Source organism: Arvicanthis niloticus, chromosome 1 (genome assembly GCF_011762505.2).
Source record: "Arvicanthis niloticus isolate mArvNil1 chromosome 1, mArvNil1.pat.X, whole genome shotgun sequence".
NCBI classification, from domain to species: domain Eukaryota; kingdom Metazoa; phylum Chordata; class Mammalia; order Rodentia; family Muridae; genus Arvicanthis; species Arvicanthis niloticus.
In genome coordinates this window covers 20,472,904-20,488,214 of record NC_047658.1, presented here as the reverse complement: position 1 = coordinate 20,488,214, position 15,311 = coordinate 20,472,904, and the positions used below count along the sequence as shown (strand labels likewise).

Below are 15,311 nucleotides of genomic sequence, written 5' to 3'. Positions count from 1 at the left end.
TAGGTCATTCTCCAAGAAGAGACTGACTTCACGAGCTGAGTGAGCTGGAGCTTGCTTGTAATCCCAGCGCTTGAGGACAGAGGTGGGGACTAGTGGACTGAGTTTGGAGCTGGCCTGGGCTCCACAGTGAGACCCTGTCTGGAACAAAACAAAACTACTGAGTGTTTCCCATGGGCCAAACAGTATGTAGTAGAGTACAACTAATAAGGAGGGAAAACCCCTGTGTCCAGAAAATTCATAATCTACCATTTAAGTAGACACAGTTGCCATGTGTAATGTGGTACCTTGTGTGAAAGCAGATTATAAAACACAAATAATTGAACATTTCTTAAAGGAAGAATGGTTAGCCACAGTCATGAAGAAGACTTATCAGGAGACAGATAATCACATTTTCTTTCATATGTAGAATCTACATTTGAATAAAAATACATATACAAACTGCCTATATACACAAGTGAAACAAGAAGGGGGGACTATTAGAGGGGAGGGAAGGAACAAACACTAGGTTTTCTGTCATGTAGATTCTAGAATTATATATCGATGTAGCAAGTGTGTGTGTGTGTGTGTGTGTGTGTGTGTGTGTGTGTGTGTTTAACTGCATGTGTATCAGTTGACCTGATCAGAGGGTAGATGTCCAAGAGATGGGGAAGGGATCTAGTAGGAGAGGAGGGAAGAGGGTTGGGAAGGTGAAAGGGTGATATTGGCAGTAAAAGGCTAATGGGGAGGATATTGCTAGTGAAGTCCATGACACACATGTGTCACATGTCACAGTGGAACCCATTGTTTTGTATGCCAACTATAAACAGTTGTAAAGAGAAAGTCATCTTATAATCTCAGCATTTGGGAGGCTAAGGTAGAAAACTGCTGAGAGTTCAAGTCCAGCCTAGGCTGCAGAGGGAGACCCTGTTTCAAGCACACAAAACCAAAATTCAAACAGACAGGTAACACAAAGAGTAAGAGGAGTTTTTAAGAAGGAACAGGCTGGCTGTTACTCCTCTATGTCCCAGGAAGCTCAGCTCTCACATCTAACTATCCTGCTAAGGGAACAAAGTCCCAAGACACAAAATTTCAAAAGAACCTGGACTTTAAGAAAAGGAAGAGTTCATTGGATATTTGAAGTGGGCAGGGCCTTGGCCGCAGTTAAGAAGTAACAGCTTGCATGTTTTACTGTGTCTGGGAAAGCAGGCACTCGGGCTCATACGTGAACCGAGTGGACTTTAGCAGCAATGCCTTTTGGATCTGAAACAGGCCTTCCTCATTCTGTGGATAGTAAACAGTGGTGATGTGCAGAGCCTGGCTTCCTGTTTCGGAGTGGCTGTGGTAACCAGCAGTTTGGACCCACTCCTGCCATTGTTTTCTAGTGTGGTACTGATAGAGCAGAAAGAGGAATAGAGCATTGTGGGTAGGGTTATATGGCTGTACTGTGAGTGCTTTAACGTTTCTTTTTTGTAAGTAAACCATCTTTGTCTTTGTTTCTGGAAATTAGGGAAAAGTTTTGGAAAATTGGAAATAAGGAAAGAGACGGAGACTATGGGGCTTGTTTCTTCCCTGGGAGGCGTGCTGGGGGTCAGCAGCCTCTGATCTACTGTGCCCGCCCAGGCTCCAGGATGTGGGAAGTGAACTTTGATGGGGAAGTGCTCAGTACACACCAGTTCAAGAAGCTCCTGTCAATGCCTCCCCTGCCTGTGATCACTGCAAGGTAACTACAACATGGGACTTCCTGGAGACGTTGGGTTAAAACCCTCAGTATTGTGGGATGGTCAGGATTTGATTCTACCTTTTAAAAGTGAGATAGAATTTTTATTAAAAGATTCAGGGAAACCAGAAGAGTCCTTAAACAACTGTCTGTCTTGTGATTAAAATGACTTGAACAGGGGAGATGCGATGTAGGTGCTTGAATTTGTCAAGTTGGCTCTTTCTCTATATTGCAAAAAGTATACTTTTAAGTTGTGATTAAATTGTTAGCAGGTGTGTTTACCTTTTAGATCCGAGCTTCAGTATGATCACACAGTTGGATCCTCCCAGTCTTTGGCATTCCCCAAACTCTTGCATCTTAGGTAAGTTTTTCCTTTGCCCCCTTTTCTTTATTCAGAGGCCATTTGCATTTATATTTAGTTTTCAATTTTTGTTGTTTGTTTGTTTTCACAACAGGGTTTCTCTGTGTAGCCATGGCTGTCCTGGAACTCACTTTGTAGACCAAGCTGGCCTCAAGCTCAGAGATCAACCTACCTCCGCCTCCTGAGTGCTAGGATTAATGGTGTATACCACCACCACCTGGCTTATTTTTCAATTTTAAAAAATGATGTTAGAATTTGAATACAGAGTCTTGTGTAGCTAAGTTATTTCTTGATCCCTAAGCTAAACTCCAGGGATTAGCTTAAAATTCTGTTGTTGTTGTTGCTGCTGCTGCTGCTGCTAGGAATCAAACTGGGAGTCTTATACATGCTAGGTCAGCAGTCCACCACTGAGATGAATCCCAAGTTAGAATCTTGCTATGTTGCTCAGGCTAACCTTCAATTCGAGAGACCGAGTCATCCTTTCTCAGTCTCCCAAGTAGCTGGGACTATTGGTACATGTTACTATATCTAGGTCTTTCAACTTTAAAAAGTGTGTGTATATGTGCGTGTGTGTGTGTGTGTGTGTGTGTGTGTGTATTTAAAATTTTTATCTTATTTTACACATGTGAATGTTTTGTCTACATATATGTCTGTACACCATTTGCATGACTGGTGCCAGCATGTAGGCACTAGGATTTGAACTGAGGTCCTCTGGAAGAGCTGTTGGTGCCTTTAACCACTGAGCTGTACGTCTGCCTCATTACCAGCTTTTAAAGGTTGATTTTATGTTAAGTTTGATACAGTATTCAGTACATAAGAGAAATGAAGAGCTCTCTTTCCAATCCAGTAGGAGAGTTTCTAACTGTCAGAGAGCTTTCTGGCCATTAATACTCACTGGTGAAGGATCGATCTTATTCTCTCACTCTCCCTACTTGGTGGGGTGCTGTTGTGATCTAGTATGTCAGTGCTGGCATGCAGGACATAAACACTTGTGGGAGCCTGTTCTTGGAGGTTCAATGGAACTTTTAGGTCCTCCAACAAGTAACTTGCATTAAAGATCTGCTCCAGGCCTGCTCAGCTCATTCTCACTTAGGTGTGAGCTCACCTCATGGCACTAGTGCAGAGTCAAATACTGAGCAGCACAGAGTGCCACTGTTGTCAGCTACTTGTCCTGCATGGGTAGAGGGATTTGAGCTTGAGCTCCACTTCACAGTGAGAAATTATTTAGTATCTCTTCTGCTAGTTAATAGAACTGACTGAAAACTTAGAGAAGGACAGTGGTTTTTATAGGTACCCTGCAGTGTAGACACTGACTGGGCTTTTTCAAGGGTAACTAACTTCTAAAATAGAGTAAAGATGTTAACTTATTTCCCCCAAAGGTTAAAATAAGATAATACATACAAATGTCACAATGCATATGGTATCTCTTTTCTCTGACTTTGTTCTTGTTTCTGTTGAAGATTGCCTTCATCTCCTTGGTGCTGTGATCAGAGGCATGTACTGTCATGCCTAGCTTCTTTGACTTTTTTTTTAATTATTTATTATATGTGATTACACTTTTTGCTATCTTCAGACACACTGGAAGAGGGCATTAGATTCCATTACTGATGGTTATGAGCCACCATGTGGTTGCTGGGAATTGAACTCAGGACCTCTGGAAGAGCAATCAGTGATCTTAGCTGCCGAGCCATTTCTCCAGCCCGCTTCTTTGACTTTTTTATTTTATTTTATTTTTTATTTTTATTTTTTTGAGACAGGGTTTCTCTGTGTAGTCCTGGCTGTCCTGGAACTCACTCTATAGACCAGGCTAGCCTTGAACTCAGAAATCCACCTGCCTCTGCCTCCCAAGTGCTGGGATTAAAGGCGTGCGCCACCACTGCCTTGCTCTTTGACTTTTTTATTTCTAGTTTTTCTTTGACTTCTTAAATGATTCTTTCAGCTTTGGTGTCTCAGTTTATTATCAGTGAAGGAATAATAGCAGGAAGAATCTATGAAGTATAAGCGTGGGCTCTTAAGTCTCCTTGTCTCCTTCATTTAATCCATGTTACTGTTCCTTTCATGTTCTTTTCACTTAGGTGTATACACACACACACGTACACACATACACGCACACGCACATGCACACGCACACACACGCACACACACACACGTCCTGTATGTAGTGGGTCCTACATACAGGATGAGGTCAGAAGATAGTGTGTTGGATCTCCTGTTGCTAGAGGTGGCAGCAGTGATAAGCTGCCGGGCATGGGTCCTGAGAACTGACTTAGGTTCTCTGGAAGAACAGAATGCCCTTATCCACTGAGCCATCTTTCCAGCCTCTGGGTTATTTTTCTCTTCCTTCCTCCCATTCTTTCTTTTCTTTTACCTTTTTTAAAATTTATTTTTATGTTATGTGTGTTGGTGTTTTGTCTGCATGTATATCTGTGTGAGGGTGTCAGATCCCCTGGAACTGGAGATACAGACAGCTGTGACCTGCCATGAACTGGGAATTGAACCTGGGTCTTCTAGAAGAGCAGCCAGTGTTCTTAACTGCTGAGCCATATCTCAGTCCCTGGACCATTATTTCTAAGCCATTTTATAAATTGGGAAACTGAAACTCAGTGCATAAAGGTACCTGTTGCCAAGCCTGAATACCTGAGTTTGGTCCTTAGTATCCACATGGTCAAATGAGAGAACAGATCTTGCAATCTGTCTTCTGACCTCCACAACTGTTTACGACACATGCATTTCTATATATATGAACACAAAAGAAATAAGAATAGAATATTTAGCCTGGTGTTGTGGCACATGCTTTTTTGTAGTTGTTGGGCTTTTGTTTTGTTTTGTTTTTCCAGACAGGGTTTCTCTGTGTAACCCGGGCTGCCCTGGAACTCACTCTGTAGACCAGGCTGGCGTTGAACTCAGAAATCCACCTGCCTCTGCCTCCCAAGTGCTGGATTAAAGTCATGCACCACTACTGCCCGGCATGGCACATGCTTTTAATTCCAGTATTCAGGAAACAGAGGCTGGCAGATCTTTCAGTTCCAGGACAGCCAAGGATACACAGAGAAACTTTGTCCCGAAAAACCAAAAGGAACAAAAATGTAATTAAAATAATAAATTTTGCAAATTGAATATCAAACTCATGACCATATTTATCTTTACTCAGTGATTGTCTGGCTCTTAAAGATATTTTTCCAATTTTAGTGATTTTTGAATCAGGACATCTATCAGTTCCTTCATCTTAGTCACGTAGATTGCTTTCCTTTAGGAACAGAGAACTTGACTTTCCCACTGCCGGAATGTTTAATGTTTATCCAAGCACTCAAACGCTGTGGCTATCACTGTTGCTTTCCTAGAACCAGTTTTAGTACTGTTGGGTGTACATAAAGGAAGCTTTGAGTTCTCAGGTTTATAGACTTGTCGTAGAGATGTTTGTTTCTGAAAAAAAAAAATGAAAACCAAAAACCAGTGCATGGTGCATGGTGAAGCCATTAGCAGGGTGGATATAAAATAGCCAAGTGCAGGGCAAGGTGCTATGCTGTTCTGGGATTCGGAGGGAAGGGGGTCTACTGGTTCTCGTGAATGCCTAGAGTAGGGGATTTGCTGCTGGGCGGTGCTCTGACCAGGAGAAAGGGAGATGTGTGCACTGTAAAATCTGCAGCCGTGACACGAGTGACAGACATGAGATACATTCACTCTTGGAAGAGACAGATGGCAGGGAAAGAGAAGCCAGTGGAGGACCAGGGATGTGTAGGGAAGAAAGGGCCATGAGTAAGATCAGTTCTTTGCCTGGGGCCAAGGAAATGGGGAATGGTAAAGGTTAGGAGTCCATTACTTTATGAGAATTCAATAAAGTGGAGTAATCAGGACTCCAGTAAACAGCAAGTTTCTGGTTCTGTGAGGTTCTGAGGGGACTCCAGCTGTGGAGCTGCACTCCTCAGTCTAGTGTGAGCCTCTGCCCTCATGCTGCATGGTCCTGGTGTGTCATTTCATCTCTCTGACAAAGTAAGACTTGCACCTTGATGGGGCTGTCAGGTAATATGCCTAGAGCCTCCATAATATGCCTGGCATGGAGTCGGCCAGCTGTTCTCAGCCTTTGTCATCTGCACACACTGTGAAAGTCAGAATATTGCCTTTCCTGATGGGCACTCCTGAGGTGACTCACTGCAGGTTGAGTGTCTTCTGTGTGTTATCTCTGAGAAGCTGAGTAAGTGTCACATAAATCCCTCTTAATAGGCATTTCGTTTTCCAGATACCAGCCTTATCTTTTTCTAGAAACTATTTGTGTCTAAATTTTCCCATTTGGCACCATTTGATGCTGGGCTTAGAAAGGAGATGGTGAGGTTTGTTCAGCTGGGTCATTGCTGTATTTTCTTTTGATTTAATAGCCAGTGAGAAATTGAGTCCAGGGAATTATAAAAGTACTATGCACTAGTGAACCTGAGAGCTTTGTTCATTGTTGTTGTTGTTGGTGGTGGTTTGGTTATTTGACTTCTTTTCTTTTCTTTTCCAGTGAACACTGTGTGTTGACTTGGACAGAAAGGGGAATTTATATTTTCATTCCTCAGAGTGTTCAAGTTCTTCTTTGGAGTGAAGTCAAGGGTAATTGCATTTTCCTTTCTTAGATAACTTAGTCTCATAATTATTTGTGAAAATTAATTGTATGATGATTCTTTTATAGTGAGAGAAGTTGACAATGCAGGGAATAAGTGTGTGTGACTAATATAAAGGAAATCAGTTCCTGTACTCTTGGTTAAAACCAGACCCATGGAAGGGTTTGCCACTGCTGCTAAGATGGTTCCTTGATGTTGGTTCTGGGGTCTTCTGAGAGACAAAGGAGAGGGTCATCGTTGAGCCACATGGATTTCTTGTAGTTTTTTTTCCCCAGTTGAGGATGCACCTTGCAAACTAGTTTGTTAAATTCTTTCAAGGTGTTCAGTCAAGACAGATACCTCTTCAAGGGTGATTGATTTTATTTAATGTATTTTTAAAAATATATAAATCCATTTATTATATACTTGTTAAAATCTGTTCATATGTCCCCAGGTTGTTCTCTAGCCCAAAGCATATTTTTCACTCCCAATACCTTATCATGGGAAATAGTGTATTATACTTAAGATTTTTAGATCAGAAAGCTGTGGGGCTTTTTTGTTTGTTTGTTTTCTAATTTTAGAAAAGTATCTAAATATTTCTTCATTGAAGTATAAAAAGAGGTGAAATTTCAGTGAGCCAAATTTTATTCACTTTATAAATATGATTGTAGCCCATGTAAAAAATGGTAGGATTTTCCATTTCACTGCTGGGAATCAAGTGTGGGGCCTGGTACATTGTAGGTAAGTGCCCTTTCACAAGCTGCATCCCCAGCTGGGGCCTTACCAAACCAGTAAGGGGTGTTTGATTAATATCCTGTCTGTTCACCCTTGTGGTTTTATTTATTTCATCCTTGTTGTTTTTAGATATTCAGGATGTAGCTGTCTACAAGAATGAATTGTTCTGTTTACACTTTAATGGGAAAATCTCACATCTTTCCCTGTTGTCTGTGGAGCGCTGTGTAGAACGCCTGTTAAGAAGAGGCCTGTGGGACCTGGCTGCTCGCACATGCTGTCTCTTCCAAAATTCTATTATTACCAGCAGAGTGAGTTAGAGTTTACTTGTGAATGTCAATTATGGGTTGGCCAAACCATCCAAGCGTTGAGGATTGTTATAAAGTTGCTTGTCTTTACTAACCTGTCTATATGACTTACACATGTAGATGTGTCTGGGGTAGGTGAAGGGTAATAAAGATGATGTGGTTTTTGATTTTAAGAACGTATCAGAGCAGGGCATGGTAACACACACCTTTAGACCTAGCACTTGAGAGGCAAAGGTAGGTGGATCTACATGAGTTTGAGGCTAGCCTGGTCAACAAAGTGAGTTCCAAGACAGCTAGGACTACACAGAGAAACCTTGTGTTTGAAAATCAAAACAAAACAAAAATCAGATTAACTTACAAATATATTTAAACTGTCGAGCTTGCTTTAAGAGGGCTGATTGTACATATAATAACTCTTAACTCTTAATATAGAATGTGTTCTAAGTTTTGATAGCTTACTCAGCATTCTCAAAACAGCTGGGAAGGTTTCTTTTGTGGATGTTTCTTTTAAACAAAGGGTTTCTTTAGCCCTTTGGCTCTTTGGATATAGATGCAGTTACAAACAGTAAGCGGTTTGAGGTTTTCTTATCCTTTTTTTTTTATTTAAACTTTTTTTTTAAACTTTTATTTATTTATTTATTTAGCTTTTATACCATTTTTTCTTATTCTTTTATTAGGCAAGAAAAACATTGACTGCAGATAAATTGGAGCATTTGAAATCTCAGCTGGACCTTACAGCCTACAGTGAACTAATTTCTCAGCTGGATGAATTGATCTTAAAATTTGAGCCTTTGGATTCAGCTTGCAGTAGTAGAAGAAGCTCCATTTCTTCACATGTACGTACTTTTCTTTTTAACGTAACGATTTAGTTAGTATGTGTGTGTTGTAGAGAAAGAGGCGGTGTGCACAAATGGAGATCAGGGGACAGCTTTCGGTGGTCAGTTCTCTCTTTTTCCTTGTAGGCTCTGAGGGCTGAGCTCAGGCCGCCCCGCTCCTTGGCATCTGGTGCCTTCACCCCGAGCCATTTGCTAGTTTAGTAACTCTTTAGATGAGTAAGTCCAGGGATCGCTTTTGCTTTTCATGTAGTACTTTTCTGGGGGAAAGTGGCATGGAGACGTCAGCTTTTTTGTTGTTGTTGTTATTTTGATAGACAACAATAACCTAAATAGTTTGTAAGAAGTGAAGGGTTATTCTGGCATGTGGTTTGAGAAAGGTTAATACGTGGTTGGTTGGTATTGTCCAATTTTCTACCGAGCTCCACTTCAAAGGCTTACTATCTCCCAGTAGCACCATAGATTGAGCATCCATAGATGAACACATTCAGAATCCAACATGTAGCAGGGGAGTTTTCTTCCACGATGAACAATGAAGGAAAAGCAGGTGTGTCTTGAAGTTACATTTGTTCGTGTCATTGTTTACTGCTTGTTGTTCCCAAATGTTCTTCACATAGATAGTTTCCTGTGTAGGTGAAGTTTTCATTTTGTGATTTCAGATGTTTTATGTCACCTGAAGTCTTAGGACTGTCTCATTCCAGTGCCCTTCCTCACTGCCTGCTTTCCAAAGACAGGACAGGCTGAGCAATATGGCGGGTGACATGGTCTCACTAGTGTATGTGACACCCACATGCAAGGCTCTCAAACTCTTTTCACTAGTGTGTGCTGATGAACTGTACTTGTTCTTGCCATTGACTCTAGCATTGGTATTATTTGGGAAAAGCTGTGTTGTGTTACACAGGAGAACGTTGATTTTGAGGGGAATTCTTTTTATTTTTAGGAAAGTTTTAGCATCTTGGACTCTGGTATTTATCGTATCATCAGTAGTAGAAGAGGCAGTCAGTCCGATGAAGATTCTTGCTCCCTGCACAGCCAGACCTTCTCAGAAGATGAGAGACTTAAAGAATTTGGATCACACCAGGAAGAGGAACAGCCCGAGCAGGGCTGTGGTGCAAACAGAAATGAAGGTGATGAGTGTGTGTGTCTCTTGTTGTCACTGACAAGGAACAGTTGCTCTCTGTGAATTGATAGAATAATCTTAGGTAAAGAGTTCCTGTCAGGTATGAGTAAAGTTTAGCATCTTAGAGACTAGCCACCTGTAGATCTGCTGGTCACTAGAAGATGGTGATATATAGGTTGTCTTTTAACCTCTTGTTTGAACTAACATTTGTAAAGTGCCTAATTTGGGTCATACATCAAAAATGCTGGACAGGTTAAGACAGAACATTAGCCAAAATAAAGAAGTTTTTACCCTCACTAACCACATTATTTTCCACCAGGAATGAAAGATGGCTCCAGGTTTGGAAGCCATTGCCTTCCCTTTTCAATGTTCCAGCATTCCTGTGACTGAACTGTTGAGAAGAGATTAGTAGAAACTCTAAACTACCTATGTGGCTTGTGGGGATTCAGGGTTAGTAGTTGGATGAAGGTACCTGGCTCGGTGTTTCATGTGGACCATCCATGCATCCCATAAACCTGTGTTCTGTGCTCATTTGTATCTGGGTCAGTTATGATTTTGGTATCGAATCCTTCATTTCCTTTGGTTTATTCATTTCTGAATTTGTTTAGTTTTTAGAAAAGTCTTGCATGTGATTAGATGTCTGTTTTTCCCTTCTGTCTGTCAGACCGTGCTTCCCACAGTCCGGTGACGTCTGAGGTAGATAAGAGTGATGCCTTTCTGCCCTTCAGCATTGCACTGCCATTTCGTTCTCCGTCTCCCCTCCTGTCTCTTCAGGCTGTTAAAGACAGGTGAGCAAACCATCTTGTCCTTTAATCCCATTTCTCATTTGGCTTTAGCTGTCACATGACATACTGAGAAGGAAAAGACATTTTAAATGATAAAAAGAAGGTCTCTTAAGTTACTTCTCTAATACGCTGTTAATATAAACTACTGATTTCTCCTTTTAGTCTTGGGGAGCCGAGTGTTCCTCTTCATCTGCATAGCCGAGTATTTAAGTTGTTGCAGATGAGCCCCCCACTGCCACCCCAGACACAGCAAAATGGAAGACTTTGGTCTCCTCTCTGGTGTAAGCCATAGTGTGTCCATGTGGAGGAAGACCACCGTGTCTCATCAGTTCTCTGTTGTGTGAATTCTAGGGATCTCACATGTCTTGTCAGGCTTGGCGGCCAATGCCTTTACCTCTTCAGCCGTCTGGCTAGCCTGTTAGTCTTTTTGTGTATATGTGAAGATTTATGTATTTGTATTTATGTGTGTGAGGTTGTGTGAGTTTTATGTGCACCATGTGTGCGTGGGTGTCTGTGGGAGCAAAACCATGGTGGATCCTCTGAAACTGGAGTTCAGGTGCTCGTGAGCCTTCCTGTGAGTGCTGAAAGTGAACCAGGCTCTCCAAAAGTACCTTTACTTGCTGAGGTGTCTTGATGGCCCTTTAGTCCTTGATCCTTTCTCACTTAGTGGGTCAGAATTGGAGGGTTTTTTTCCCTTCTTGAGGCATGGCCTCACTACGTAGCTCTGGCTGACATGCAACTCCATATGTAGAATGGGCTGGCAGATCCACCTGCCTCCGCTTCTCTAATGCTGAGGTTAAAAGTACATACCACCACCTGGGAGAAATGGGAGAGCTTTGAAAATGTTTCCAGTCTTGGCCCTGAGAATGAGTGAGAAGATGTATCTTCTTCTCAGCTGCATGCCCGAGTCCTGCAGGCTACACACTCTTCTTGTCTATTCTTCTGTTGTGAAAAGTCAGGAGCACATTCCCGTGGAGTAATTCTCTGACCACAGAGTGGCTGATGGTCACATGGTTACCTTGCCTGAGGTGTGACAGTGCAGGGACAACTGGATTAGAGACCTTCCCTTTAGCCATGACTCACTGGTCTCAGGCAGTGGGTTGTTGTTGTGTTTTTGTTTTTGAGACAGGATTTCTAGGTGTAGCTTTAGCTGTCCTGTAACTTGCTGTGTAGACCAAGGTCAGCATGGTCTCAAACTCACAGAGATCCGCCTGCCTCTGCCTCCTGACTAAAGGCTAGGATTAAAGGCATGTGCGACTACCACCCAGCTTCAGGACAGTTCTATAAACACAGTAAATCACTTTATCATAAATTTATATGAGACTCATGTGAATGTGGTTGATTAGAGAAATTGTTATGAGCAGGTCTGCCTTGTTATTAAGTTCAAGCTGGCTTAATGATACTAATGTAAACATAGAAACATCAACTGTGATGCTAACTAGTATCATATATCAACTCTTGACAGTGTTGATAGAATTTCATGTTAGATTTTTGGTATTTGACTTCCAGTGTTTCTAGCTTTGTACGTAAAACTACTGAGAAGATTGGCACCCTTCACGCAAGCCCAGAGTTGAAAGAGACATTTGAATCCAAGGATGCTGACCGAGCACATGAAGAGGAAGTGAGTGCAGTCACCTGCCCTCTGGAGGAGGACACTGAGTAAGCCTGTGTCTGGGTCTAGAATGCTAGGGCAACTGGCAGTGTGCAGAAGCCATACACGGTGCTGTTGGAGACCCCGTGTGTGTGTGTGTGTGTGTGTGTGTGTGTGTGTGTGTGTGTGTGTGTGTGATGCTCACTGAAGACTGTCGCATAGTGCAGAGTCTGCAAATCCCACAGTTTACACAGAATTAATAACTGTTGACAGAGTTTCAGTCTTGTACCTCATTCACCTTTCTCCTTCTTTGCCATCTTGTCACATTCCTGGAATGACAAAGGAGTGTTAGTTAAGAGGAGATGACTAAGATCAGGTTGTGTCCTAGCTCTTCTAACTAGCTTATCCTTAATGCTGTCTGACCTGTCAGCTCTAGGATGTGCCATTGCTTGATGAATTAGAACAGAATATTTAATGAAGATACTGGGAGGAAAAGACTCTTTAAGGCAATGCAACATGTAACATACTTGCCATTTAGTAAGTAGTAGACGTCTTAGTCTAAGAAAGTTTTGGTTGTGAATACCTGTGAATAGGATTCTTTCTTTTTCATACTTTTCTAGAGAGAAAGAAATTCATCAACCTCCTGAAGAAGACAGGCTTCAAGAACTCACAGCAGCAACAGCAGAAGCAATGTGAGTGTGGAGGGAGGGTCTACAGTGCATGGGCTTGGCCTTTGCACTGCATCAGCACTGGTCCTGATGTGAGTGTGGAGGGAGGGTCTACAGAGCATGGGCTTGGCCTTTGCACTGCATCAGCACTGGTCTTGACTGTCTAGGTCAGAGATAGCCTCATTTGCAATGGATATTCAATAATCAGTGATGTGCTCCAGAATCAGTGTTGTTGGTTTTATTGGCCGTGGGATAATCGTCATTTAAAATGTTCAAAAGCAACATTTATCCCAGATGAGTATGCTTTATTAGTTAAGTGTGTTTACATTTTTTTTTTTTAAAAAAAAAAAAAAACAAATGTAACAACTTTACATTCATCTCCTTTATATAGGACCAAGCTACTGGACCCTCTGGTTCTGTTTGAACCCAAGTTGCTACAAATTGTTTTACGTGAGTGGCTTTCACAGTTAGAAAAAACATTTGCCATGAAAGACTTTGCTGGCATTTCCAATACTAGCAGTCTACCCATGAAGTCAAACCTGGATGTGCACCTCCTTGGCGAGTCAGAAAAGAGAGTATCAGATGAAGAGAGTGGAGAAGAAAGAAGGGTCTCTTTAGGCACTGAAGAAGCTGCTGGTCAGATAACCTGTGACCCTGTAAGCAGCCTTAGTGAGCCCTCGGCTGACAGTTTTCGAGTATGTTCTCCATACACCATGGCAAAAAGCCTTCAGAAGGACCTGGTGGAATTGACAACGTTGTGCTTGGAACTGAAGGTGTTGACTTCTGCGATGGAAGGCATAGGTGGACATGTGGACCGGGCTTTACAGCAGCCCTCTCCAGAGATCCTGGCTTGTCGTTTCCTAAAGAAGTACTTTTTTCTCCTGGACTTGAAAAGAGCAAAGGAGAGTATCAAGCTTAGTTATGACAGCCCTTGTGTTTGGGACACTTTTGTTGAAGGACTGAAAGGTAACTCTCAGGTGGCATTACCAAATGTAGAGGTATTTTATAATGTGGTGCTTGACAGAAGATTTGGATAGAAAACTTTCCTCTGTCTGGCCAGACTTCCTTCTGTTTTCTATTCACTCTTTTAAAAATATGTATTTGTACGTATGTGTGCTTTTTTCTATATATGTGTGCCGTCTGCATACAGGCGCTTAGAGAAGCCGGAGAGCATTGAGTCCCTTGGAGCAGGAGTTAGAGGTGGTTGAGGGCCTCCTCTAAGGTGGAGGGAAACCAAACCCATGTCCTCTGCAAGAGCAACAAGTGCTTTTACCTGCTGCTGAGCCATCTCTTCAGCCCCCACTGCCCATGTGTGTTTGTGCACATGCAGGCACATGTGTGTGCACCTGCATACATGTGTGTATGTATCATGGCAGAGTTGTAGAGTTCAAAGGACAACTTTGGAGTCAGTTCTCTGGGTCCCCAGGTGTCAGACTTGGTAGCAAACATTTTTTCCACTGAGCCATCTCAATGGTCCTATTTTCTACTAATTTAAGCTTCAATAGTTCTTCAAACATTGACTTACTCTGTTACTCTTAGTTTTGTTTTTCTTAAGGTGACATTCAGAAAATGACATAGCAATGTTAGAACAGTTGTGGTTAAAGCAAAATGTTTGAGTGCAGATATGGGAAGATAAGACAACCCTTTTAGTGACTTGCTAACACGAGTGTCTGCTGCTATGTTGAGTATGCTGTGTACTGAGACGTGTGGTGCATGCTTGTATTGTAACAGACTTGAGAGTAGAAGGTGCTAATGCTTTTTCTAGATGAGGTGATGGAGGCACAGAGATGGTAGCTGGGCAGGCTAAGCTGCTGCAACGAACGCATCGTTCAACTCAGATATAATACTTAGTTCTTGCTTGTGTAATACTCTGGGAGTGGTTTCATTCAGTCAGTGCACAGCGCTCTTTGCAGAATCCTGCGCTTGAAGTTCCTTACAGTGTTTTCAGCTCTCTCCTTCCCTAAGGTTCGTGGCCAAGGTTGGCTGCTGTGTCTGGGGAGAACAGGTAGAATGTGCTGTGGTGGCTTACCAGTCTGGTTTCACATTACTGTGGTGAATCCCTTCACCCAGTACCACCTAACTGCAGAGGACAAGGAGGAGTTGTTCTGTTGCTGTGTACAGGAGGATGGGAGTTTGGAGGTCTGTGTTGGCCATCCAGCAGCATCTGCTCAGGCTTGGCTGCAGCTCATGCTAGCTGCCATCCTCATAGACATGGTCACACGTGTCGCTTTTTGCTCTGCTCGATTACCCTGGTTTTGAAGTGTTTTTTTTTCTTCAGAGTTCTGCTTGAGTAACAAATGCCATGCTGTCTCCAGCAAGTGAGACTTTAAACACACTTTCGTTGAGCCGAGTGCACTGCCTCAGATAAACAGTCTTGCATATTGTCTAGCTTAAAGGTCTTTTAGCTTCCTAGACAATGCATCTGTAGTTACAGTTCTGCTTCAGTTCTCATATAGCACCCAAAAAGCATAAGTGTTTTATGTGAAAAAAGAAGCAAGATGCTTCTTTTCAAATAGAGTGTCTGACTATTCCTAACATACTTGTTTTTTTCTTCTCCTGTGATTGTACTCAACCTTGATCCTAGAAATTGGCAGAAAAGTCTGTGAGTGCTGGGGGTTGTTACTGTACTGTTGCAGGCTA

The 15,311-nt window shown here is 42.2% G+C and overlaps 1 protein-coding gene across 2 annotated transcripts in view; it reads left to right on the top strand.

Moving 5' to 3' along the window:
- Hps5 (HPS5 biogenesis of lysosomal organelles complex 2 subunit 2) overlaps positions 1 to 15,311 on the top strand; it is a 43,197-nt gene that overhangs the window by 11,789 nt on the left and 16,097 nt on the right. For both annotated transcript variants that reach the window (XM_076934660.1, XM_034486379.2), the window contains exons 7-16: positions 1,487 to 1,699; positions 1,986 to 2,057; positions 6,556 to 6,644; positions 7,499 to 7,677; positions 8,352 to 8,510; positions 9,448 to 9,634; positions 10,292 to 10,415; positions 11,922 to 12,071; positions 12,624 to 12,695; positions 13,063 to 13,637. In XM_076934660.1, coding sequence (XP_076790775.1) covers positions 1,487 to 1,699; positions 1,986 to 2,057; positions 6,556 to 6,644; positions 7,499 to 7,677; positions 8,352 to 8,510; positions 9,448 to 9,634; positions 10,292 to 10,415; positions 11,922 to 12,071; positions 12,624 to 12,695; positions 13,063 to 13,637 — 1,820 coding nt within the window. The remainder of the gene's footprint in view (positions 1 to 1,486; positions 1,700 to 1,985; positions 2,058 to 6,555; positions 6,645 to 7,498; positions 7,678 to 8,351; positions 8,511 to 9,447; positions 9,635 to 10,291; positions 10,416 to 11,921; positions 12,072 to 12,623; positions 12,696 to 13,062; positions 13,638 to 15,311) is intronic.